The sequence below is a fragment of the Oncorhynchus clarkii genome, chromosome 30, assembly GCF_045791955.1.
Source record: "Oncorhynchus clarkii lewisi isolate Uvic-CL-2024 chromosome 30, UVic_Ocla_1.0, whole genome shotgun sequence".
Taxonomy (NCBI): Eukaryota; Metazoa; Chordata; class Actinopteri; order Salmoniformes; family Salmonidae; genus Oncorhynchus; species Oncorhynchus clarkii.
Window position 1 is genome coordinate 23,896,894 of NC_092176.1, and position 26,737 is coordinate 23,923,630.

General features: G+C 47.4%; 1 protein-coding gene across 2 annotated transcripts in view; it reads left to right on the top strand.

The window, feature by feature from the left end:
- The window catches only part of LOC139389335 (septin-2), a 40,711-nt gene extending 14,317 nt beyond the window's left edge, over nucleotides 1-26,394 (top strand). The window contains exons 5-12 of one of the 2 annotated variants that reach the window (XM_071136007.1): nucleotides 328-451; nucleotides 3,184-3,318; nucleotides 3,445-3,562; nucleotides 21,740-21,841; nucleotides 22,479-22,624; nucleotides 22,901-22,984; nucleotides 23,081-23,138; nucleotides 24,812-26,394. In XM_071136007.1, coding sequence (XP_070992108.1) covers nucleotides 328-451; nucleotides 3,184-3,318; nucleotides 3,445-3,562; nucleotides 21,740-21,841; nucleotides 22,479-22,624; nucleotides 22,901-22,984; nucleotides 23,081-23,138; nucleotides 24,812-24,877 — 833 coding nt within the window. In that variant the 3' untranslated portion in view covers nucleotides 24,878-26,394. Of the gene's footprint in view, nucleotides 1-327; nucleotides 452-3,183; nucleotides 3,319-3,444; nucleotides 3,563-21,739; nucleotides 21,842-22,478; nucleotides 22,625-22,900; nucleotides 23,139-24,811 lie in introns of both variants that reach the window. The other variant, XM_071136005.1, reaches the window with a different exon arrangement.
- The last annotated feature ends 343 nt before the right edge of the window (nucleotides 26,395-26,737 follow it).

Sequence of the window (26,737 nt, forward strand, 5' to 3'; positions counted from 1 at the left end):
AAATTAACAACTAGAATGCCAAATGTCTGCAAGGCTGTAATTGCTGCAAACGGAGGATTCTCTGACGAAAGCAAAGTTTGAAGGACACAATTATTATTTCAATTTAAAAATCATAATTTATAATCCTGTCAACGTCTTTAACTATATTTCCTATTCATTTTGCAACTAATTTCATGTAGGTTTTCATGGAAAACAAGGACATTTCTGAAGTGACACCAAACTTTTGAACGGTAGTGTACTTATCATTAGGCCGTGTCCCCCGGGATACCTCTCGCTTAACCTAGTGTGTTAAACAAAATATTATATATGTAATCTCTCCCTCTGTAGAGAAGATTGAGCGGACGGTGCAGATAGAAGCCAGTACGGTGGAGATTGAGGAGAGGGGCGTGAAGCTCCGCCTTACTGTGGTCGACACCCCAGGATACGGAGATGCCATCAACAGCCAGGACTGGTGGGTGTGGGTGGGTGCGGGGGGGTGTCTAGGTGGGTGTGTATGGCTGGTGAGACATACACACAGATCTGTCTCACAGAGAAACAGAGGAGTTTTCTCATATTTTGTTCTGTTTCCTGTTCTGAGTCCCCCTCCACTTGTTTTCCCTCCTGTACTCCCATCCTCTTTTACTCCCTCTCTCAAATTCCCTCTCACCTCCCTCCCCCACCCCCTCTTTCCTACCTCAACTCCCCAATCTTTCATTCACCCTTTCACCATTTCCTTAGCCTCCTCCCCTTTGTCTGTTTGTGTGCAGGGTTTTTTCTGGATCAAAAAGGCGCTTAGGTGGTGGGTATGACAATGGGCACCGACGGCGTGTCAGCGCTGCTGAATTTAAAGGCCCAGTGCAGTCAAAAACGTGATTTCCTATGTTTTATATACCTTTCTACACTGAGGTTGGAAGAATACTGTGGAATTGTAAAAATTATGATAATACCCTTTTACTGCAAGAGCTGTTTGAAAAGACTGCCTGAAATTAGGGCTGGATGGAGTTTTGGCCTTCCTGGTGACATCACCAGGTGGTAAATTAGTTAATAGACCAATAAGAAAGAGAGTAAAAAATAACTTTCTACCAATAACAGCTAGTTTTCAGTTTTCTCCTCCCTACTCAGACCGTTCCCAGACAGTCATAGCAAAATTCTTGCTTGAGAAATTGCTCTTCCTAAGAAACAATTTTTGTTTCTTTGACTGTTGAAAACAATCAAAGTAAGGTGCTTTATTGTTACCCAGAAATGATTTGATATTGAGAGAGAACTTCTGCATTGCGCCTTTAATAGCACCCCCGTCTTGGCGGTGTAGAGAAATCTTTTTGTTTTGCCAATTTTCTGCAATTCTACAAATGGATCTACTACATTTTTGTAGTAATAAAGCTAATTTCCTGCAATTCTACACATTTGCCATGGACCTGATGGAAAATGTTGCAGTGTTAAAGCTAATTTCCGGCGATTCTATATTCTTCCATGGAAATGGGAACGTTTTAATGCTAATTTCCATACATTTTGTTATTTTGCTCAAATGTAATAACTAAATCAATACAACTGAATAGTTCTAATTTTAAATCTAGCTTTTTATTTTGGTGGTTGTTAGTTCTCAAAGATTATATTATAAAAAGATATTGGCATCATTCCATTCCATTTCAATTTAATTTGAATTCTTCTCAGTTGAATTGGACAAGGCATTTTTTCACCGTTTTGGCTTGATTCGTCTGGAGTTGATATGGAATGAACCCCGACAATGCCTGGGTCCAACTGGGGGATGTGATTTTTATTTTTATTTTATTTAACTAGGCAAGTCAGTTAAGAACAACTTCTTATTTACAATGGCAGCCTGCCCCGGCCAAACCCTAACGACCCTGGGCCAATTGTGCGCCGCCCTATGGGACTCCCAATCACAGCTGGTTGTGTTACAGCCTGGAATCGAACCAGGGTCTGTAGCACTGGGTGAATATAAGTCAGAGGTAATCTGCATCCCAAATGGCACCTATTCCCTATATAGTGCACTACTTTTGACCGACACTTGGCATTTTGCATGGTGATCTTAGGCTTGTGCTGACGTTGCTTCCAGAGGCAGTTTGGAACTCTAGTGAGTGTCCCAAGGAATTCAATGGCAGAAAATGAATGTGTGTGTGTGTGAGTTTAGCTATGTCTGTGTATGAGTGTAGCTGTGTCTGTGTGTATGAGTGTGTACAATAGTTGATGATGGCAGGTACAGGGATTCTTCCTGTTCCCTTGCCCCCTCAGCTACTGTGTGGGCTCTTTCCCTCCCTCTCTCCCTCCACCTCCCAGCTCCATTTCCTGTTGATTGTCCTGACATGCCTGTGGAAGAGTCGACATAGAAAAATGGTCACATGCTTAGTAAACAACAGGTGTAGACTAACAGAGAAGTGCTTACTTCCGGGTCCTTTGCTAACAATGCCGAGTTAAAGATGAAGAAGATAGAAGTAGAAACCAGGGTTGTTACCACTGGCAGTGGTCTAAGGGTTGTGTGCAATAGAGCAGGTTAGCAGCTCAGTGGCGTTAGTGACAATAAAGCGGCAACAGTAGCAGGTAATCAGGATATGCTAAGATCCAGAGTTGGGATCATTTTAATTGAATTTCAATTCCTCTCAGTTGAATTGGCAAGGCATTTATTCACTGTAGTGGCTTGAGTTGTCTGGAGTTGATACGGAATGAACCACAACACTGCCTGGGTCCAACTGGGTGACGTGAATATAGGTCAGAGGTAATCTGCACCCTATTCCCTATATAGTGCACTACTTTTGACCAGAGTAGTGCACTAATACAGGGAATAGGGTGCCATTTGGGAAGTAGACTTTGTGTTGATGTTACTCCTGTTTGGGGGGGAAGCTGTTGCTAAATACCATGTGACCACGCCTAGTGGCCCTGCAGGAAGTAATCAGAGAAAGCAGGTCAGATGGCAGAGATAGGCTGCATCTCTTTCTGGTCTCCTTTCCTCCATGTTGCTATCTGTTATCCCTGGTTTTAATATCAGTGTAGATGAAGTACGAAAGGTGAGGAAAAAAAGCTTAGACTTTTGAGTTGCACCCACTTCGTAAGTATAGACAGTGTATATACTGCCAAGGCTACAAAGACCCAACATCTATTTCTGGAGGTGGTCTTCAAGTTCACACAATGTCTCTGGTTGGTTTGTGTTTGATGTGTGTTTGTGTCCTGTGTGTGTGTGTGTGTCCTCAGCTTTAAGACCATCATCCAGTACATTGATAACCAGTTTGAGCGTTACCTTCATGATGAGAGTGGCCTGAACCGCAGACACATCGTAGACAACAGAGTCCACTGCTGCTTCTACTTCATCTCTCCTTTTGGACACGGGTAACACACACACACACTTCTACTTCACACCACTATTTAGACTGGGTAGTGGTAACATAATCACTTATTTTTTTCTATCTATTATTTATCTGTATTAAATTTCTACCTGTCTCTGGATCTGTCCAGTCTGAAGCCTCTGGATGTGGAGTTTATGAAGGCCATTCACAGCAAGGTCAACATCGTCCCTGTCATCGCTAAGGCTGACACACTCACACTGAAAGAGAGAGACCGCCTTAAGAGGAGGGTGAGTTGGACACACGTGCATAAGTATGCCACATATTCAATAGTTTTCCCTCATTCCCTTAGGTTTAAATCCCTTTTTAAACACAGGTGTAAAAACATAGCATGGCCCTTCACTAATATCATGATGGAACCGGTGGAATGTGAGATGAGGTTGTTGCCAGGATGTTGTGAGCTGCATCAGCTTCACTAGCTGTTCTTGTTTGTGTCCTGAGCCATATGGAACATTCATTACAACGTAGATGATAGAATAATAATCAGAGGCAGCTATCCAAGTCGGACATTGTGATTGTATGTGAATACGCACATTTGGCCTGTTTGTGTGTGTACATTTGTGATGATGCAGCTTGATTGCTGCTAGACAATAGCAGGATTATTTAGAAGTGCAGAAAGAGAAAATATGGAGCCAAGAGAGAGAAAAGAAAGGGAGAGACAGGGAAGGAGAGAGAAGAGGGAGAGCGAGAAAGCACACATCTTGGTCAGTATCCCCTCCCAGATGCTTCCTATTGGAGCAGACCCAGGTGTCTGCCTGCCTGCACGCTCTCAGTTTGGTCTGGTCTGACATAATATGCACACACACACACCCTTGTTCGACCCCTTGTGTTATCGTAGACAGGTTACACTTTGGGCTCCCTTTCATCTCACATGCATTAGACCCTGTAAAACACACACCACACACACACCAGGAGAGGTGTTTTAAGATGATATCGCCCACTCTAGGCAGAGGAGAATAAGGTTGTGTAAATAGGATTTCCTGCTTCTGTGATATCACTCCCTCATCCCCCTCTTCTCCACCCACCCAGCCCACCCAACAATTGTGCTGTTGCCTGATGATTAGATGTTTTGGTTTCTGCTCCTTTTGAGTCTGTTTGTTTACATTTCTGTCTGGGATCAAACAGTGCCTTTCTCTCTGGTGGGAGAGATGGCAACCAGATCCGGACAGGGCTGAATCGTTGTGTGTGTGCGTACATCCTATAAAATAATTTGGTGACATCCACCCAATATAATCAACAGTGAATATCTTATTGTCTAACTTCTTCCCCTTTGTTTTGCCTGAGCTGTACAGTAACTACTCTGTACTGTATTTCCCCTATCTAACCACCGTACTGACAGTCCAGTCCCAGCTAGTAGTGTATGTTCAGTCCCAGATCCCCCACCAGCACTTCTTTCAGACCTCCGAGACATTGGTCATTTCCCCCAGTGGGGGGGCCTCTGCCCCGGCCTGTATGGGGCCGGAGTGGGGCTTGCCTGGCACTCAGGGCTGGAACGGCTCTCCTAGCTGGGCTCCAGTGGAGGATGGCAGACTCAGTCACTGTACAGCTGCTTTGTTGGAACCCACCATGTGAAATCCATTGATTAGGGCCGATGAATTTCTCAATTGACTTATTTCCTTTTATGAACTGTAACTCAGCAAATCTTTGAAATTGTTACGTGTTGTGTTTATATTTTTGTTCAGTATAGCTTTTACCCTATCCTATAGGGTGAGTGTTCTGACAGCCACAGGGGCTGGGGTGAGAGAGGGAGAGACGATATGCTTTGATAACGTCTCACACCCTTTCCTGCTCAACTGTTTAAAACTGTCTGTTTGTCCAATTGGTTCCCATGGTCCACTTAGCGTTCCCTTAACAACTGTCAGTTAACAAGTAATTAGGATAAACTGAATAGATAGCCTACACACAGATGTGCACTGTAATACATCACAAACTCACATACAGTTTCACACAAACCTCAGCTGCTCCTCCACAAACAACATTTATGAATTCCCACATGGGCCTACCAGCACACTCAGATTAAACAGGGATGGCATAATTGACACAGTCTGTATCAGGCTAATGGTAGTGAGTTCCTGGATAAGTCATTATAGGCAGGAAGTGGAGGGGGGCACTCACTATCACAGGTCCTTATTTAACCGTGGAACCAAGCTGTATTTTTTTGCATTTCCAATTACCCTTCGCTAAGCATAAATTTAATTGACTTTTAAAGGGGGAAAAAAATGTCTGACTGTGATTTGCTCATCTTGGGTTTACTTGTTGTCCTTTGCACTATGTTTGTTTGCCAGTTTAATAGATTGCTATACCAGGGTAGTACAATACCTCTCACCTATTAGACTAGGGTAGTACAATACCCCTCACCTATTAGACTAGGGTAGTACAATACCCCTCACCTATTAGACTAGGGTAGTACAATACCCCTCACCTATTAGACTAGGGTAGTACAATACCCCTCACCTATTAGACTAGGGTAGTACAATACCTCTCACCTATTAGACTAGGGTAGTACAATACCCCTCACCTATTAGACTAGGGTAGTACAATACCCCTCACCTATTAGACTAGGGTAGTACAATACCCCTCACCTATTAGACTAGGGTAGTATAATACCCCTCACCTATTAGACTAGGGTAGTACAATACCCCTCACCTATTAGACTAGGGTAGTACAATACCCCTCACCTATTAGACTAGGGTAGTACAATACCCCTCACCTATTAGACTAGGGTAGTACAATACCCCTCACCTATTAGACTAGGGTAGTACAATACCCCTCACCTATTAGACTAGGGTAGTACAATACCCCTCGCCTATTAGACTAGGGTAGTACAATAACCCTCACCTATTAGACTAGGGTAGTACAATAACCCTCACCTATTAGACTAGGGTAGTACAATACCCCTCACCTATTAGACTAGGGTAGTACAATACCCCTCACCTGTTAGACGGACTAGGGTAGTAGAATATCCCTCCCCTGTTAGACGGACTAGGGTAGTAGAATATCCCTCCCCTGTTAGACGGACTAGGGTAGTAGAATACCCCTCACCTATTAGATGGACTAGGGTAGTAGAACACCTATCCTCTGTTAGATGGACTAGGGTAGTAGAATACCCTTCCCCTGTTAGACGGACTAGGGTAGTACAATACCCCTCACCTGTTAGACGGACTAGGGTAGTAGAATATCCCTCCCCTGTTAGACGGACTAGGGTAGTAGAATATCCCTCCCCTGTTAGACGGACTAGGGTAGTAGAACACCCCTCCCCTGTTAGACGGACTAGGGTAGTAGAATACCCCTCCCCTGTTAGACGGACTAGGGTAGTAGAACACCTCTCCCCTGTTAGACGGACTAGGGTAGTAGAATACCTCTCCTCTGTTAGACGGACTAGGGTAGTAGAATACCCCTCACCTATTAGACTAGGGTAGTAGAATACCCTTCACCTATTAGACTAGGGTAGTAGAATACCCCTCTGTTAGACGGACTAGGGTAGTAGAACACCTCTCCCCTGTTAAACGGACTAGGGTAGTAGAACACCTCTCCCCTGTTAGACGGACTAGGGTAGTAGAATACCCCTCCCCTGTTAGACGGACTAGGGTAGTAGAACACCTCTCCTCTGTTAGACGAACTAGGGTAGTAGATACCCCTCACCTATTAGACTAGGGTAGTAGAATACCCCTCTGTTAGACGGACTAGGGTAGTAGAACACCTCTCCTCTGTTAGACGGACTAGGGTAGTAGAATACCCCTCCCCTGTTAGACGGACTAGGGTAGTAGAATACCCCTCCCCTGTTAGACGGACTAGGGTAGTAGAATACCCCTCCCCTAAAAGACGGACTAGGGTAGTAGAATACCCCTCCCCTGTTAGACGGACTAGGTTAGTAGAATACCCCTCCCCTGTTAGACGGACTAGGGTAGTACAATACCCCTCCCCTGTTAGACAGACTAGCGTAGTAGAATACCCCTCCCCTGTTAGCCAGACTAGGGTAGTAGAACACCTCTCCTCTGTTAGACAGACTAGGGTAGTAGAACACCTCTCCCCTGTTAGACGGACTAGGGTAATAGAATACCCCTCCCCTGTTAGACGGACTAGGGTAGTAGAATACCCCTCCCCTGTTAGACGGACTAGGGTAGTAGAACACCTCTCCTCTGTTAGACTAGGGTAGTAGAACACCTCTCCTCTGTTAGACAGACTAGGGTAGTAGAACACCTCTCCTCTGTTAGACGGACTAGGGTAGTAGAATACCCCTCCCCTGTTAGACGGACTAGGGTAGTAGAATAACCCTCACCTGTTAGACGGACTAGGGTAGTAGAATACCCCTCCCCTGTTAGACTAGGGTAGTAGAACACCTCTCCTCTGTTAGACAGACTAGGGTAGTAGAACACCTCTCCTCTGTTAGACGGACTAGGGTAGTAGAACACCCCTCCTCTGTTAGACTAGGGTAGTAGAACACCCCTCCCCTGTTAGACTAGGGTAGTAGAACACCTCTCCTCTGTTAGACGGACTAGGGTAGTAGAACACCTCTCCTCTGTTAAACGGACTAGGGTACTTCATTGAGTACCAGTCCTTCTATTGAAGTCAGAGAGGCAGTAGCCAAGAATCTGCCACAAAAAGACCTCGGCTGTAGAATGATTAATGACTCTTGTGTTTTCCCCCTGATCTTTATTTGTTTATTTGTTTTTCGATCGCCACTTTCTCACCGTTTTTACATTGTTTGTCCTTTCATATAATTGTGTTCCCCTGCCCTCAGCCACAGCCCTGCTCCCTCCGTATTATTAGGGGGAAACAGCTTGTATAGAACAATATACGTTTCCTGCAATGTGTCAAGACTATACCACCGACAAGACGCAGCCTGCCACCCTGCTCAATATAAGCTTATCAACCTCTGAACAAACCTCTCTTACTCTCTGTCTCCATCCTTTTATTTTGTTCTCTCCTTCTCTCCCCTCCTCTTACTATGTTCCTTTGTTCTTCCTGCTCTCTCTCCTTTCCTCTTTTTTTTTTTGTAGTGCCAGTTTCCCTGCCTAAGGTCACAGTGGTCTGTAACTCATAAGTAGTCCTGAACAGGACATATTTGAGAGTTTATCCTCTGTGTCTGGGACCCTGCAGTCATATCCTGTGTGGGGCTTTACTCATAAACCACCTCACTACTGCTTCTCTATTTGATCAGACTATACACAGGAGCTGGTTTAGACTGGATCTTGGCTGGGACAATGCTACTGAAAAAATATCAGATAACAAAATCCCTGCAAATCAGTGGTAGTGGATTTGTCATATAAGGGAAGCCATTTTGAAATGCACTAGTGAATTTCCAGCGGTCTATGGAAAAGAGAATACAAATAACTGAGCTTATTCAGCAATGGGTTTCAGATGATCTTGGCGAGGGAGGGCATGTGGTGCTAGTACACTGTACGGTATGTACCCACTAACCTGCTTTAGTGGTATAGTAGCATTTTAATTAGTTATTTTACTGCAATTGCTACTATTAGGTCACTACATGGCCACTGTAGTTTGAAGGGAGGCAGAGGTCAGAGATGGCTGGAGAGTTCAGGAGGAGTTATTTTCAAGCGCTGAGCCGGGGGGGGGGGGGGGTACAACCAATTGTTCGGCCCTCCCTTTCTCTCTCCCCCCTCTTCTCCTGTTCTCGCGGAAGGCAGTTTGGCCGTGCGGCAGTCATATATCACCCAGGCCGCCGCCCGTGATGCTGTCACAGCTTTCCCGTCATTGTCTCACTCCTGTCGACTCTCCCAGGCATCCTCAGTCCTCTCAGCCTTGCTCCTGCTATGTGAACCAGCGCTACAGCCCCACAGGGGTATTAGTAGCGTAGTATAGCGCTATACCTCAGTCTCTAGGCCGATAGTAGCAGTGGAGTACAGTTTGCCATAATACCTTGTATTCCCTCCCCAAATCCTGCATTGTTTATTTTTTCCTCTGAGCATCTAATGGGTCTTAACTACTAAAGACCAATGAGTGTTTGTATGGGTAAAGGTCAAACACTGATAATGACCTCATCCTTACTGAGGTCTCTCCTGTGTGTGTGTGTCCGTGTGGTCGTTGTCCAGTCCTTTTCCTGCCTGTTACTCCAACAATTCTGTGGTATTTACAGTGCCTTGCGAAAGTATTCGGCCCCCTTGAACTTTGCGACCTTTTGCCACATTTCAGGCTTCAAACATAAAGCTATAAAACTGTATTTTTTTGTGAAGAATCAACAACAAGTGGGACATAATCATGAAGTGGAACGACATTTATTGGATATTTCAAACTTTTTTAACAAATCAAAAACTGAAAAATTGGGCGTGCAAAATTATTCAGCCCCCTTAAGTTAATACTTTGTAGCGCCACCTTTTGCTGCGATTACAGCTGTAAGTCGCTTGGGGTATGTCTCTATCAGTTTTGCACATCGAGAGACTGACATTTTTTCCCATTCCTCCTTGCAAAACAGCTCGAGCTCAGTGAGGTTGGATGGAGAGCATTTGTGAACAGCAGTTTTCAGTTCTTTCCACAGATTCTCGATTGGATTCAGGCCTGGACTTTGACTTGGCCATTCTAACACCTGGATATGTTTATTTTTGAACCATTCCATTGTAGATTTTGCTTTATGTTTTGGATCATTGTCTTGTTGGAAGACAAATCTCCGTCCCAGTCTCAGGTCTTTTGCAGACTCCATCAGGTTTTCTTCCAGAATGGTCCTGTATTTGGCTCCATCCATCTTCCCATCAATTTTAACCATCTTCCCTGTCCCTGCTGAAGAAAAGCAGGCCCAAACCATGATGCTGCCACCACCTTGTTTGACAGTGGGGATGGTGTGTTCAGCTGTGTTGCTTTTACGCCAAACATAACGTTTTGCATTGTTGCCAAAAAGTTCAATTTTGGTTTCATCTGACCAGAGCACCTTCTTCCACATGTTTGGTGTGTCTCCCAGGTGGCTTGTGGCAAACTTTAAACAACACTTTTTATGGATATCTTTAAGAAATGGCTTTCTTCTTGCCACTCTTCCATAAAGGCCAGATTTGTGCAATATACGACTGATTGTTGTCCTATGGACAGAGTCTCCCACCTCAGCTGTAGATCTCTGCAGTTCATCCAGAGTGATCATGGGCCTCTTGGCTGCATCTCTGATCAGTCTTCTCCTTGTATGAGCTGAAAGTTTAGATGGACGGCCAGGTCTTGGTAGATTTGCAGTGGTCTGATACTCCTTCCATTTCAATATTATCGCTTGCACAGTGCTCCTTGGGATGTTTAAAGCTTGGGAAATCTTTTTGTATCCAAATCCGGCTTTAAACTTCTTCAGAACAGTATCTCGGACCTGCCTGGTGTGTTCCTTGTTCTTCATGATGCTCTCTGCGCTTTTAACGGACCTCTGAGACTATCACAGTGGAGGTGCATTTATACGGAGACTTGATTACACACAGGTGGATTGTATTTATCATCATTAGTCATTTAGGTCAACATTGGATCATTCAGAGATCCTCACTGAACTTCTGGAGAGAGTTTGCTGCACTGAAAGTAAAGGGGCTGAATAATTTTGCACGCCCAATTTTTCAGTTTTTGATTTGTTAAAAAAGTTTGAAATATCCAATAAATGTCGTTCCACTTCATGATTGTGTCCCACTTGTTGTTGATTCTTCACAAAAAAATACAGTTTTATATCTTTATGTTTGAAGCCTGAAATGTGGCAAAAGGTCGCAAAGTTCAAGGGGGCCGAATACTTTCGCAAGGCACTGTATTTGTCTGTCCTGTGGCAGTCATTGTGCCAGGGCATGCCCGCGCTTCTGCAGGATTAAAAATAATAAATACACATTTCCCTCCGTGGAGAGAATGACTAACACACAATTACCTTCTCAGGAGTGGATTTGGAACGGGCCTTTTACAGTGAGAAAACAGCAGGTTTCCTTGCTTTTGGAACATCTTAGTCTCCCCCCTGAATAATTGTTTTGCCTGACACCCCATCAAAAGAAAGACATAGAATCTACTTATTAGTTAGACAAATAATTTAAGTAAAGATATTAGCCCCTAGAAGTCAGAAGATCTTGAAGTCAAGATGGTGAAGTAATTATATCTATCCATGTGTTTATGCTAGAGACTTACCATCTTGTAGTGGCTACATCTCAATCCCTTCTTTCCGGTGATATAAAGTTCACGTGTTATTATTCCATAACACAGGGCTTGTGATTGTACACATGAGAGGATCCGGACAAGAAAATCATCACTAAATCGTCTGTAAAACCCAAACCATGTGAGCTACAAACGAATATGTCACCAAAGGGGAGACTCTCACATTTAGCTCTACGACATCCACAAACTTTACGGCCGTCGTCTGAACTCTCTGTCGCGGATGTCCTCCTTTCAAAGAGGTCTTCTCTCAAAACCGACTGTCCAGACCGAACCGTTGGAGCTATAAACTAATATGTCACCAATCTCAATGCACTCAAGCTTCAGGGGAGTGGTCTGAAGGAAGCTCAGCACCTGGCTGTAAAAACTGCAAAAACTGCATAGGAGTAAACCAAACATCTTATATCTTTCAGATATAGAAGACACTTCAAAACCTTGTCTCTTCTGATTCATTTTTCGACTTTCTGTTTTTGCCATTAATGAGTGTTATTCAATACGTCTCTATGGGATTTACCAGTAATGACCAAATTCAATGTTTCATCAAATAATTTGTTTATTTTTAAAAAGTATACCTACAGGGGGCCTAAAATTCTAAATCAAATGGCTAAATGATACATTTCATGACCATCTTAAAGCAATTCCATATGTTAGCTTACTAGATATTGCGATCTAAGGGCTTCGACCTACGGGGTTAATAGATATATTAGTTTCTTACTACATTTATGTTCAACCTACTGTGAAACTGCACTGTGACAACCAGAACCAGCCTGAGGTAGCCTGAGCCCCTTTCAAAACTCTTAAGCTGACATGTTCCTTTGTGATACTAGCTTATACATTATTACTAGGCTTAATTAGTACTGTACTGAACTTTCCTTCACACTCTGTGATCAGAGTTTGTGTGGGTGGTCTGTGGATCGGTTGGGCCTTAGCTCTACTGTACGAATGCTCCCAGTCGAGAGAGGGGGGGGGTTGCTGTCATTCCGTTGCCTTTTTTAAATTACGCATTAAGCCCCACTAGTTACCTTAGTGACTGTCTTCCCCAACACCCCTCCATTCCCATGCTCCCAACCTGGGCAGACCGAGCAGGACCGGTCCAGTCTGGTACAGTAATTACAGGAAGGACCTCTGCTCTTGTGGTCCAGTGAATAGGTCTGGAATGTCAACTTGATGTCTTTGTTTAAATGCTCTTTCAGAATGAGTCACTCTTTGCTTCACCCTTTTCATTTCTGATCTGGACGAAAGAAGAAAGCTACTCTGTTTTCCCATGCAGTGCTGTGAGGGTCTCTGTTAGCCTGCGTACCTGTACACCTCCATGCTACTGTACATTACTGTCTGGGCAGCCAGATCATGGTGCAGTCGTCAGGATGTCTGTATGAGGTTGCCTCCAAAATGGCACCCTATTCCCTATATTGTGCACTACTTTTGACCAGAGCCCTCTGGGCCCAGGTCAAAAGTAGTGGACTATATAGGCAATAGGGTGCCATTTGGGAAGCTGAATGAATCTTCGACAGGATCACCTGGAGCTTCTCAGCCCTAGGGCCAGATGTTAGGGGCCTTGGGGGCAAAAGATGGAGCAGGGAGTCAAAGGCTAGTTGTGTAATACTGAGAGGCTGGGGCAGGTTTACAGGCAGCCCCAGACAGTATGTACCATTACAGGCATCCTCTCCTTGGCAATCGCCCCCCATGGAGATCCTAAGCTCCACGTCGTCTTTCTCTCCACACACACACATTCATTCTCCTGCTGTCTGCCAGATTATCCCAACCCGAGAGCTGATCCTACAGAGAGCGAGAGAGAGGTGTGTGTGTGTGGAGGGGGTGGCATGGGTGTCTAATACCCTCAGCTTGCCTCCCTCAGAGTGAGTATTGTTGGGGCTCCGTCACCCCCTCTGACTCCCTAGGGGCAGCAGGAGGGTAAGTCTCAAGACATTTCCTGGAAAGACGGAATCATTTGTTCTCTCAGGGCTTAAGGTTAACAAATTACATTTTGAATTAAAGTTGTTTTTGAGGGAGGGACCTAGAGGGATCTAATGCGCAGTCAGCGTTTTCCCCCACTGACTCCATCATTGGTTGTGTTATGTGTGTGAGCCATGTTAGCAGGAGCATGTGTGAGCTCAGTCAGTGGTCAAATATGACATTTTTGGTTGTTATTCATTGTGTATTGGATAGCTTTATTGGCTACAGAGGCTGTGGTCTGTAATGTTACATAAAGCTTACTTAGCATTCTGGGCCACTGCTTCCTTGCCCTCCTCACCCTGGGTCGATAAGAGTTTAATGATGCCATTCGTTTTTCACTCTGATTTGTTGATTTCATAAGACTTTCCTTAGGTGCATAGTTTCACTTCCAAGCATTGTTCCCTGGTGGACTAGTTGTTTAGTGGGCACAAACAGCCCATGATGGCAGACCTGAACAGGCTGCTGAGTCAGGCCAAGAGTAGGGCCAGGTGGACAGACAGGGCTGTGGTCTGTGGCTGATGTTACACAGGATGTGTCCCAAATGGCACCCTATTCCCTTTATAGTGCACTACGTTTGACCTGGGCCCATAGGGCTCTGATCAAAAGTAGTGCTATATAAAGGGAATAGGTTGATATTTGGGACATAGCCACAAAGATTGGGACTGTTGTTCTCATAATGTAGAGGCTGCTATCTACAAACACCATTATGGTATGTGGCCACTGTAGCTAACTGTACTGTGGTGGAGCGGGGCTTAACCCAGGTGTGTGTTTGTGACTGTTTTTCTATTGGTTTGTGGCTATGATAGTCATACTCCTGTGGGTGTTTTTATATTGGGTTTACTTTGAGGTCATGTTTATGAGAAAACCATATGGAAATATGATTTGTGTTTGTTATTCCATGGTGTCTGTAACCAGGGTTACTGCATCTGTTAGTGTGTGTTGGAGGCCTAAGTGACTCAATATTTTCTTTTTCCCTATGTAGATAAAACATCCTCTATATATATATATATATATATCTCCATATCCTATGGCCCTGGTCAAAAAGTAGTGCACTATGTAGGGAATAGGGTGCCATTTGGGACAAAAGTGTTTCAACTTATCATATTCACTGTCTCCATAATACCCCATACAGTAAGAATGTCCCTCCCCACCCTTATAATTTATTTATTTAATGTTTCTTCCTCCTCCTCATCACAGCTCCACTTACACACAGTCATATTAGATCACATATCAAAACAAACCAAGCGTTTAAATCAGAAGCTCTCACTTCCTTTTCTAATTAATACTGAGGCAGAACCCTGTGTGCCATTGTTACCAGAGACCTGGCCTGCCAAATCAAACACAGCAACGGAGAGCGAGGCAGAGAGAGAGACGGAGGCAGGCGGCGAGAGGGAGAGAGGCGGAGGCAGGCGGCGAGAGGGAGAGAGGCGGAGGCAGGCGGCGAGAGGGAGAGAGGCGGAGGCAGGCGGAGAGAGGGAGAGAGGCGGAGGCAGGCGGAGAGAGGGAGAGAGGCGGAGGCAGGCGGAGAGAGGGAGAGAGGCGGAGGCAGGCGGAGAGAGGGAGAGAGGCGGAGGCAGGCGGAGAGAGGGAGAGAGGCGGAGGCAGGCGGAGAGAGGGAGAGAGGCGGAGGCAGGCGGAGAGAGGGAGAGAGGCAGGCGGAGAGAGGGAGAGAGGCGGAGGCAGGCGGAGAGGCGGAGGCAGGCGGAGAGAGGGAGGCAGGCGGAGAGAGGGAGAGAGGCGGAGGCAGGCGGAGAGAGGGAGAGAGGCGGAGGCAGGCGGAGAGAGGGAGAGAGGCGGAGGCAGGCGGAGAGAGGGAGAGAGGCGGAGGCAGGCGGAGAGAGAGGGAGAGAGGCGGACGCAGGCGGAGAGAGAGAGGGAGAGAGGCGGAGGCAGGCGGAGAGAGAGAGGGAGAGAGGCGGAGGCAGGCGGAGAGAGGGAGAGAGGCGGAGGCAGGCGGAGAGAGGGAGAGAGGCGGAGGCAGGCGGAGAGAGGGAGAGAGGCGGAGGCAGGCGGAGAGAGAGGGAGAGAGGCGGAGGCAGGCGGAGAGAGAGAGGGAGAGAGGCGGAGGCAGGCGGAGAGAGAGAGGGAGAGAGGCGGAGGCAGGCGGAGAGAGAGAGGGAGAGAGGCGGAGGCAGGCGGAGAGAGAGAGGGAGAGAGGCGGAGGCAGGCGGAGAGAGAGAGGCGGAGGCAGGCGGAGAGAGAGAGGGAGAGAGGCTGAGGCAGGCGGAGGGAGGGAGGGGGACGGACGGAGGCAGGCAGGCAGGCGGAGGGAGGGAGGGACGGACGGACGGAGGCAGGCAGGCAGGGAGAGGGAAGGGGACGCACGGAGGCAGGCAGAGGGAGGGGGACGGACAGACGGACGCAGAGGGAGGGGGACGGGAGGGAGAGAGAGAGGGAGGCAGGCAGAGAGACGGACAGAGAGAGAGGGCGAGCGAGCGAGAGACGGACGCAGGCAGGCAGGGAGAGAGAGAGAGGCAGGCAGGCAGCGACGGATGCAGCGAGTGAGAGACGGACGGAGGCAGGCAGGCAGGCAGGCAGGCAGGGAGGGAGCGAGCGACGGAGGCAGGCAGGCAGGCAGGGAGGGAGCGAGCGAGCGACGGACGGACGGAGGCAGGCAGGGAGCGAGAGAGAGACGGAGGCAGGCAGGGAGCGAGAGAGAGACGGACGGACGGACGCAGAGGGAGGGGGACGGGAGAGGGAGAGAGAGAGAGAGAGAGAGAGAGAGGGAGGCAGGCAGGCAGAGAGACGGACAGAGAGAGAGGGCGAGCGAGCGAGAGACGGACGGACGGAGGCAGGCAGGGAGCGAGCGAGAGACGGACGGAGGCAGGCAGGGAGCGAGCGAGAGACGGACGGAGGCAGGCAGGGAGCGAGAGAGAGATGGACGGACGCAGGCAGGGAGAGAGAGAGAGAGGCAGGCAGGCAGCGACGGACGCAGGCAGGGAGAGAGAGAGAGAGAGGCAGGCAGGCAGCGACGGACGCAGCGAGCGAGTGAGAGACGGACGGAGGCAGGGAGGGAGCGAGCGAGCGACGGACGGACGGAGGCAGGGAGCGAGAGAGAGACGGAGGCAGGCAGGGAGTGAGAGAGAGACGGACGGACGGAGGGAGGGAGGCAGGGAGCGAGGGACGGACGGAGGCAGGCAGGGAGCGAGAGAGACGGACGGACGGACGGACAGACGGAGGTAGGCAGGGACAGAGGGAGGGACGGACGGAGGCAGGCAGGGAGCGAGAGATGGATGGATGGACAGACGGACGGAGGCAGGCAGAGAGAGGGACGGAGGCAGGCAGGGAGAGAGAGAGAGACGGACAGACGGAGGCAGGCAGGGAGAGAGAGAGACGGACGGACGGAGGCAGGCAGGGAGCGAGAGAGAGACGGACGGACGGACGCAGAGGGAGGGGGACGGGAGAGGGAGAGAGAGAGAGAGGGAGGCAGGCAGAGAGACGGACAGAGAGAGAGAGAGGGCGAGCGAGCGAGAGACGGACGGACGGAGGGAGGGAGGGAGGGAGGCAGGCAGGGAGCGAGCGAGAGACGGACGGAGGCAGGCAGGGAGCGAGAGAGAGACGGACGGACGGAGGCAGGCAGGGAGAGAGAGAGAGGCAGGCAGGCAGCGACGGACGCAGCGAGCGAGAGACGGACGGAGGCAGGGAGGGAGCGAGCGAGCGACGGACGGACGGAGGCAGGCAGGGAGCGAGAGAGAGACGGAGGCAGGCAGGGAGTGAGAGAGAGACGGACGGACGGACGGAGGTAGGCAGGGAGCGAGGGACGGAGGCAGGCAGGGAGAGAGAGAGACGGACAGACGGAGGCAGGCAGGGAGAGAGAGAGACGGACGGACGGAGGCAGGCAGGGAGCGAGAGAGAGACGGACGGACGGACGCAGAGGGAGGGGGACGGGAGAGGGAGAGAGAGAGAGAGAGGGAGGCAGGCAGAGAGACGGACAGAGAGAGAGAGAGGGCGAGCGAGCGAGAGACGGACGGACGGACGGAGGGAGGGAGGCAGGCAGGGAGCGAGCGAGAGACGGACGGACGGAGGCAGGCAGGGAGCGAGAGAGAGACGGACGGACGGAGGCAGGCAGGGAGAGAGAGAGAGGCAGGCAGGCAGCGACGGACGCAGCGAGCGAGAGACGGACGGAGGCAGGGACGGAGCGAGCGAGCGACGGACGGACGGAGGCAGGCAGGGAGCGAGAGAGAGACGGAGGCAGGCAGGGAGTGAGAGAGAGACGGACGGACGGACGGACGGAGGTAGGCAGGGAGCGAGGGACGGACGGAGGCAGTCAGGGAGCGAGAGATGGATGGGCAGAGAGAGGGACGGAGGCAGGCAGGGAGAGAGAGAGAGAGACGGACAGACGGACGGACGGAGGCAGACAGGGAGAGAGAGAGAGAGACGGACGGACGGACGGAGGCAGGCAGGCAGGGAGAGAGAGAGAGACGGACGGACGCAGGCAGGCAGAGAGGGAGACGGACGGACGGAGGCAGGCAGAGAGCGAGAGACGGACGGAGGCAGGCAGGCAGAGAGAGACAGATGGATGGACGGAGGCAGGCAGGCAGAGAGACGGACGGAGGCAGGCAGGCAGGCAGGCAGAGAGACGGACGGAGGCAGGCAGGCAGAGCGAGAGAGAGACGGAGGCAGAGAGAGAGAGACGGAGGCAGGCAGAGAGACAGAGAGAGAGACGGAGGCAGGCAGAGAGACAGAGAGAGAGACGGAGGCAGGCAGAGAGACAGAGAGAGAGACGGAGGCAGGCAGAGAGACGGAGGCAGGCAGAGAGACGGAGGCAGGCAGAGAGACGGAGGCAGGCAGAGAGACGGAGACAGGCAGAGAGACGGAGGCAGACAGAGAGACGGAGGCAGGCAGAGAGAGAGAGACTGAGGCAGGCAGAGCGAGAGAGACGGAGGCAGGCAGAGAGAGAGTGAGACGTAGAGCTGGTGGGTCATAAAAACCAAAATGGCCCCCATATCTACCTTCTCTCTGCCAATTACAACACAGGACTGTAATCAGCCTTCTAGTTAGACAGTAAGGAGAGAGGATTGTGTAGGAGCATGTCAATACTCTGTTACAGCAGCGCCGCATGTTGCAACTAAGAGGCCTGGTATCCTGTACAAAAGCCCAATATCTCTGTCAGGATTACTTGTATTGTTAGATGACTGCTAAAATCCACTTTAAATGCAAGCCTATGAAATGTACTTATTTTCAGTGACTTTAAAGTGTGATGAATGAGTATAGTAAAGAAATCTAAATAAATAGGATAACAAATATAATTGACTTGCCTAACATTGTATGTTATATTTGTCATTTAGACGTATTTAGATCAGGCAGTGGTTTGAACACATCACCCCTGAAGCTAGTGATTACAGGTGTGGATGGTTAAGTCAGGCTGCTGTAAATAGATGTTAGGTAAATCCAGGTAAATAGTTATTAGGCTTAGCAGGTTGGGGAACAGGTCCAAACACCAGTTGAGATATTGGTTTTTAGTTGAGATGCAACTCCCGCGTTCCTATAAATCTCCCACTGATATCACTGGATGATTCACATGAAACCTTTTGTTATGGCAGTTGGTTGTTGAGTGTGTTGTTGGTCGCTGTGGCCCTGCAGGAGTTTTTCAGCATTTTAAACTGGATTGACGTAACCAGTTTTGTTGTTTGTTACTTTTTTCCCTGCCATTGTGTGATATCTGTTTATTTCCCCTCGGTGGCACGTTTCCCGAACTCTTACCCCACAATACTGATGTTTCTGTTCTGTGTGGGAAGAATCCACAGGTCGTGTGTGATGGGGAACGGGTCTTGTTCTGTGTCCAGCTGTCCTCTGGGTCCAGTAGGTCTGTTTGTTTTCAGTTGTCCTTAACAATACCCTCCTCTCCCCACACACACCCTATAACACACACTCTGCTCTGAGAAAACAACCCACAGCCATAACAGGAGCTGGAACAGTGGCCTGCTCTGTAGGAAAAGGCTGCTCTCACATCCTGGGTTCCTGTTTCCCTCTCTACTGTACTTTATAGATTACATGAAAGTCCCAAAAATGTCAGGGAAACAACACTTGACATTTTTGGGCTCAGTTATGCAACACTCATGCATTGTTAATTGAATTTTGCTCTTGAGAAAACAGAGAAAAATACACGTTTGATGTATAAAATAAACATTTCCACCTGTCCTCTAGATACTGGTGAAGAAAGGCCTTTGTGTTGTTGCTTCACTGCTGGAGGCTGAACAAAGGAGTGGGGAGAACTTTCCTTATGACTCTGTTAGACATCTCTCACAAACACACCCTCTCTCTCCCCCGTCTCTACCCTAGGGGTAGTTAATTAAAGTCCCTGGGCCTGTTAGACATCCCTCACAAACACACCCTCTCTCTCCCCCGTCTCCACCCTAGGGGTAGTTAATTAAAGTCCCTGGCCCTGTTAGACATCTCTCACAAACACACCCTCTCTCTCCCCCGTCTCCACCCTAGGGGTAGTTAATTAAAGTCCCTGGGTCTGTTAGACATCTCTCACAAACACACCCTCTCTCTCCCCCGTCTCCACCCTAGGGGTAGTTAATTAAAGTCCCTGGGCCTGTTAGACATCTCTCACAAACACACCCTCTCTCTCCCTCGTCTCCACCCTAGGGGTAGTTAATTAAAGTCCCTGGGCCTGTGAGGCTGCACAAAACACCAGGTATTCTCTGGCTCTCAGCAGTGCAGTAGTGGACTGACTGTAGTGTAGTCAAAAGCCCTCTCCTGGTGTCGCCCTGAAGAGGTGTAGGGAAGTGAACTAGGACCGGGGCAAGTGGGATGTTTTATTCTCCAGATAGTGTTGAGGACCGGGGCAAGTGGGATGTTTTATTCTCCAGATAGTGTTGAGGACCGGGGCAAGTGGGATGTTTTATTCTCCAGATAGTGTTGAGGACCGGGGCAAGTGGGATGTTTTATTCTCCAGATAGTGTTGAGGACCGGGGCAAGTGGGATGTTTTATTCTCCAGATAGTGTTGAGGACCGGGGCAAGTGGGATGTTTTATTCTCCAGATAGTGTTGAGGACCGGGGCAAGTGGGATGTTTTATTCTCCAGATAGTGTTGAGGACCGGGGCAAGTGGGATGTTTTATTCTCCAGATAGTGTTGAGGACCGGGGCAAGTGGGATGTTTTATTCTCCAGATAGTGATGAGGACCGGGGCAAGTGGGATGTTTTATTCTCCAGATAGTGTTGAGGACCGGGGCAAGTGGGATGTTTTATTCTCCAGATAGTGTTGAGGACCGGGGCAAGTGGGATGTTTTATTCTCCAGATAGTGTTGAGGACCGGGGCAAGTGGGATGTTTTATTCTCCAGATAGTGTTGAGGACCGGGGCAAGTGGGATGTTTTATTCTCCAGATAGTGTTGAGGACCGGGGCAAGTGGGATGTTTTATTCTCCAGATAGTGTTGAGGACCGGGGCAAGTGGGATGTTTTATTCTCCAGATAGTGTTGAGGACCGGGGCAAGTGGGATGTTTTATTCTCCAGATAGTGTTGAGGACCGGGGCAAGTGGGATGTTTTATTCTCCAGATAGTGTTGAGGACCGGGGCAAGTGGGATGTTTTATTCTCCAGATAGTGTTGAGGACCGGGGCAAGTGGGATGTTTTATTCTCCAGATAGTGTTGAGGACCGGGGCAAGTGGGATGTTTTATTCTCCAGATAGTGTTGAGGACCGGGGCAAGTGGGATGTTTTATTCTCCAGATAGTGTTGAGGACCGGGGCAAGTGGGATGTTTTATTCTCCAGATAGTGTTGAGGACCGGGGCAAGTGGGATGTTTTATTCTCCAGATAGTGTTGAGGACCGGGGCAAGTGGGATGTTTTATTCTCCAGATAGTGTTGAGGACCGGGGCAAGTGGGATGTTTTATTCTCCAGATAGTGTTGAGGACCGGGGCAAGTGGGATGTTTTATTCTCCAGATAGTGTTGAGGACCGGGGCAAGTGGGATGTTTTTTTCTCCAGATAGTGTTGAGGACCGGGGCAAGTGGGATATTTTATTCTCCAGATAGTGTTGAGGACCGGGGCAAGTGGCTAGAACTAGAAGTATTAAGAGGGAGAAGGAAATGGCGTGTCCAGAATCTTACTCCTGTCGTGGAGGCTGGGCCATGTCTGAAACAGTGACACAGGAGAGCGAGAACAGAGGGAAGAGGGGCCTGACAGACAGCAGTGACATCGAAAATTATCAACTGCCTAGTTCAGATGAGAGGGATTCTTGCTTGGTTGGGGGCGGCTCTGGCCAGTACAGGTTGCCCTTAGGCACAGATTGTGAAACTGACCTTAGATCAGTGCCTAGGGGTAACTTCATCTGCCTGAGAGAGTTTGAAAGGTCAAAAGGTCACGGCGGGTTTTTGACCCTGTGTGTATGTTTCTGTGTTAGATCCTGGATGAGATTGCAGAGCATGGCATCAGGATCTACCAGCTGCCAGACGCTGACTCAGATGAGGATGAGGAGTTCAAGGAGCAGACACGAGTACTGAAGGTACGACACACACAGGCAAATGGCACCATATTCCCTATGTAGTGCACTATTTTTGCCATCTGGTCAAAAGTAGTGCACTATGTAGGTAATAGGGTGTCATTTGGGATGACGTAGCCACAGAAATACTAACACCAATTAAGAGAAAGTACACCCCTAAGTGAAAATGTCCAAATTGGGCCCAATCAGCCATTTTCCCTCTCCGGTGTCATGTGACTCGTTAGTGTTACAAGGTCTCAGGTGTGAATGGGTAGCAGGTGTGTTAAATGTGGTGTCATCGCGCTCACACTCCTCATACTGACTGGTCACTGGAAGTTCAACATGGCACCTCATGGCAAAGAACTCTCTGAGGATCTGAAAAAAAGAATTGTTGCTCTACATAAAGATGGCCTGGGCTATAAGAAGATTGCCAAGACCCTGAATCTGAGCTGCAGCACAGTTTCAGGGTGTACTAACTTTTGGGGTGTACTCACTTTTGTGATATACTGTAGGTCAGCGTTATGTCAAACCTGAACCATCTGGTCATTATTTCCTTCCTTGATCTCTATCTCTATATCCCTTTGTTTTCACACTCCTCTCTGTCTCCCTTTATCTTCCTCACCCTTCTATCCATCTCTCCCCCTTTACTCCTCCCCCTCAGGCGAGCATTCCATTTGCTGTGATTGGTTCGAACCAGCTGATTGAGGTGAAAGGGAAGAAAATAAGAGGTCGTCTCTACCCCTGGGGGGTCGTGGAGGTGGAGAACCCAGAGCACAACGACTTCCTCAAACTACGCACCATGCTTGTGTGAGTCACCATGACAATGCAATGCAACTTTTGTTAAAAAAAACAATTAATCAAATGTATGAACAGGTAGCCTTTAATACTACATGTAAAGTAATAGGAATCTATGCATGCTCTTATCCCTGCTTTTTCTTTATGTATTACTATATTGCCATCTAGTGGGTGAATAGAGAACTTCAAGTCTGCCCATCTGTTGCTTCCTCTAGTGGTGCAGTCCAATCTAGTGGGTGTTATGGGGGTTCGTACTAGCCGTATAGTGATGGTTGTGTGTGTTTTCAGCACCCACATGCAGGACCTCCAGGAGGTCACGCAGGACCTGCACTACGAGAACTTTCGCTCAGAGAGACTGAAGAGAGCTGGCAGGTCCGTCTGCAGTGTTATATATATATATATATATACGCGCGCACACAGGCTGATGCTGAGGCTATTACAGTTATGTTCCTTATTATTCCCCTACAGAGCTGTGGAAGAGGATGTGGTTGACAAAGACCAGATTCTCCTGCAGAAGGAGGCTGAGGTGAGTAGCTAATACAGGGTTAACGTGAGAGACAAGGGTGTTTGCCTCTACCCTTTTGTCCATACTAAACCATGCAGCCAGTGATCTGTCGGAGAATAACAAATGACCCGATGCTTCCGAATTCCCTCTGATTGGGCTGTTTGTTTTGCCATTGCGAAGTATAGAGATGGTGGAGTGCAATTAAAGCTGTTATTAAACATGCACGTCCAATTAAAGCTGTTAGTAAACATGCATGTCTGTACAGGATATGACATATCTGACTTCCTGTCCCAGTTAAATGGTGGGAATGAGTCAGGTGATGTAAAGAGTATTGAATACAGGGTTTATACTGGCTTGGCTGCTGGTGGGGGCTGTGTCCATAAAGATCCTATTAAATTACTATTCTATGGCTGTGTCCTTATGGGAGGTCAGATTGGTTTCGTACACCATATGTTTTGACGGTTTCTGTTCCTTGACTGATGTTACTGGTACTACTTTATGAAGAGGGTCAGAAGTTTTCAGTCAACCAGAAATAGATGATTTAGAAATCAAATTGTATTTGTCACATGCGCCGAATACAATAGGTCTAGACCTTACATTGAAATGCTTATAGTCTGGGTAGCCATTTGATTAGATGTTCAGGAGTCTTATGGTTTGGGGCTAGAAGCTGTTTAGAAGCCTCTTGGACCTAGACTTGGTGCCTTACTCTGACACCGCCTAGTATAGAGGTCCTGGATGGCAGGAAGTTTGGCCCCAGTGATGTACTGGGCCGTACGCACTACCCTCTATAGTGCCTTGCGGTCGGAGGCCGAGCAGTTGCCATACCAGGCAGTGATGCAACTGGTCAGGATGCTCTCGACGGTGCAGCTGTAAAACATTTTGAAGATCTGAGGACCCATATAAGAACATTGTTTGGTGAATTCTGAAGACCCATGAAGTGTTTGTACTTGTAAGTCTTAGTGAATTATTATTTTATTTAAAGTGCTCTTGTTATTCAGTCAACAAATAAAATACAATCCACATTAATGTCAGACAGAATAAAATAACTGAAATAAACAAATGAGACATTTAGAGCGGCACTATCAGAAATCATGTTAGATAGTTCCAGCTTTAGCCGAGACAATGAGCACAAAATGAGTTTTGCAGCATCTAACATATCATATGAAACACACATTTCATTAAGCACTCCATTCACTCTGTCCAGTTTGAGATGAAGTTGAGTGGAGACCAGAGTCTATTGAACCTGGGCTGTCTTTTGCAGAGGTTTGGTGTCGTTTAACACTGGTCACAAACTGTGGATGTGACCTATTAGACAGACTTGCATTCTTGTAGCAAGCAGCTTGGGATACCAGATCAGCTTAGCTAAGTGTTACGTTTGTTTGCATTCCTTCAGTCTGCAACATGCAGAGCACTAACCTGCTTTAGTGTAAATTGAAATATCAATGCATATTTTTTTATTCAGTCACATGCTTAAGTGGGAGAATTAGTATAAGTCAATTTGACCCCCGTTGGGTGTGAAGTCAAATGATCCACTTGAAGTTCTATCCACGATCCACTAGATGGAGATGGGTTCTATTGGAAAAAAGGTGGTTTTGCATAGAGGCTCTTAGAAAGCTAGGCGAATGTATTCTCTCTCTGGTATTAATTTTATTCAACTATCCCTTTCCCTCTCTTTCCTTCTCTTCTCTCTGTAGCTGAGGCGTATGCAGGAGATGATTACCCAGATGCAGGCACAGATGAAGATGAAGGGAGATGAGTGAAAAGAGAGGGATCGGGGAGGGGGAAGAGAGGAGCCCCTCACCCATCAAACCCTCTGTGCGTCTGAAACTCCATCATGGTTGTACTGCTGGGCGCACTCATCACCGCCTATCCCTCAGTGTCAGTCAATCAATTAACCAATTAAAGGTCCTCAATAACCTAATTTTAATTTGGAAGTCTTCAATATGGCCCCTAGTTCACCGTGGTACTGAGATCCACTGATCTGCTAGTCTGAGTGTTGTTTTGGAAAGCGTTACTGACGTTATGACATGAGGTATGTTTGTCAGGAGTGTTATAACATGACATAATAAAGGATATGGGTTATGATATATAATAAGACATACTGTAAAGACAATGATTGCATGTTCTCCCAATAAGTGACTAATGATGTAAATTTGTTTTCATCAGTACTACTAATTCTGTACAATGCAGATCTTCCATTGATAATGGTACTAATACATCTCATTGTTAGACAACAGACTTCAGTGTTTACAGAATGTTAAGGGAATGTGTTGACTATATTAAGGGAAGGTTTGTTGAGAGCTGGGTGTTTTTGTGCCATTTGCAACCTCTGTCTTCACATTTGGACTCAGCGGAGGACATATCAGTCCAGGTGTAGTAATAAGTGTCCCTCAGGTGGCACTGTAGTCTGTTCTATAAGCACAATACTTGGAAATAACTATAAAAGTAATATAGATAGACTTGTGTGGAAATATCCCACATATTAAAAATGTTGATTTTTGAACCTTATCACATTTGGTCTATATTTTGAAATATTTACGAAACTTTGTGCCTCTGTTGTATTGGAGACAGTTTGCCTTGGGCTCAAGTGTTTTCAAACTATGCACAACCGTGTCATGTCTTAATTTGGTTAATATGCCTTTTGTATCTCCTAAGATGTGCACTTAAACCTTTCAGCAGCGTTTGTCTTTATTACTTCCATTACATCATGAGCAGTTATAGCATTTATATGTGGGTTTTTTCTTTGGTTGTGTTTTTGTTTGGGATTTTCCTAAAGGGGTTTTTCAATGATTTACTGTATGCACATTACTCTTCTCATATTGGCCAGCTCCATGGAACTTACAGTATTAAACTGAATTCCTAACTATTTTCTGATTCACCATGTGCATGTCCCAAATGGAACCCAATTCTTATATGGTGCACTACTTTTGACCAGAGCCTAACCAGACCCCCGGGCAAAAGTAGTGCACTATATAGGGAATAGTGTACCATTTGGGACACTACCCATGTCTGTCTGTGGCTGTGCCATCCCACTTTCTAGACTACTGACTGTCTTATACAGTGAACTCTCTGTGTTCAGAAATGTTTGTGTTTAGGAGTGCTATCGTCAGTTGCTTTGGCATCGTCTCTGTAACCTGGTTCTTTCTGCTTAGTTGGTCAACAGATTTGTCTGTTTTGAATCTTTGAGCCATTAACCAATCTAGGCTTGAGACCTTTTTTTAGTAGTTTCTCAACTTTTGCACTGCATTTTCAGAAATAAAGTTTCCGTAGAAGCAGACTTGTAGTGGGAGTGCTTTTTTCAGGCCATAAGTATGATGATGAGAGGCCATGTAGAAAAACAAAGGCGGGGGGATTGAATGGAGACTGAGGTTTCAGTTGCCAGGCCTTCTAGACATCGATCAAAGGGAAAACACTAGAAAAGGAGCTGCTGTAGAGGTTGGTGTAGCGATGTTGCTAGATGGTAAAAAGCTGACAAGACAAGGATGCATAGATAGTAAGCCTGTGTTATTCTCTTACACATATCTGCACAAAGTGTATGTTGAACAACGAATGTTTAAAACATAGTAGTGATAGGTTTGAACAGGATTATTTATTATGCAAGCTGCCTACAATATTATTGA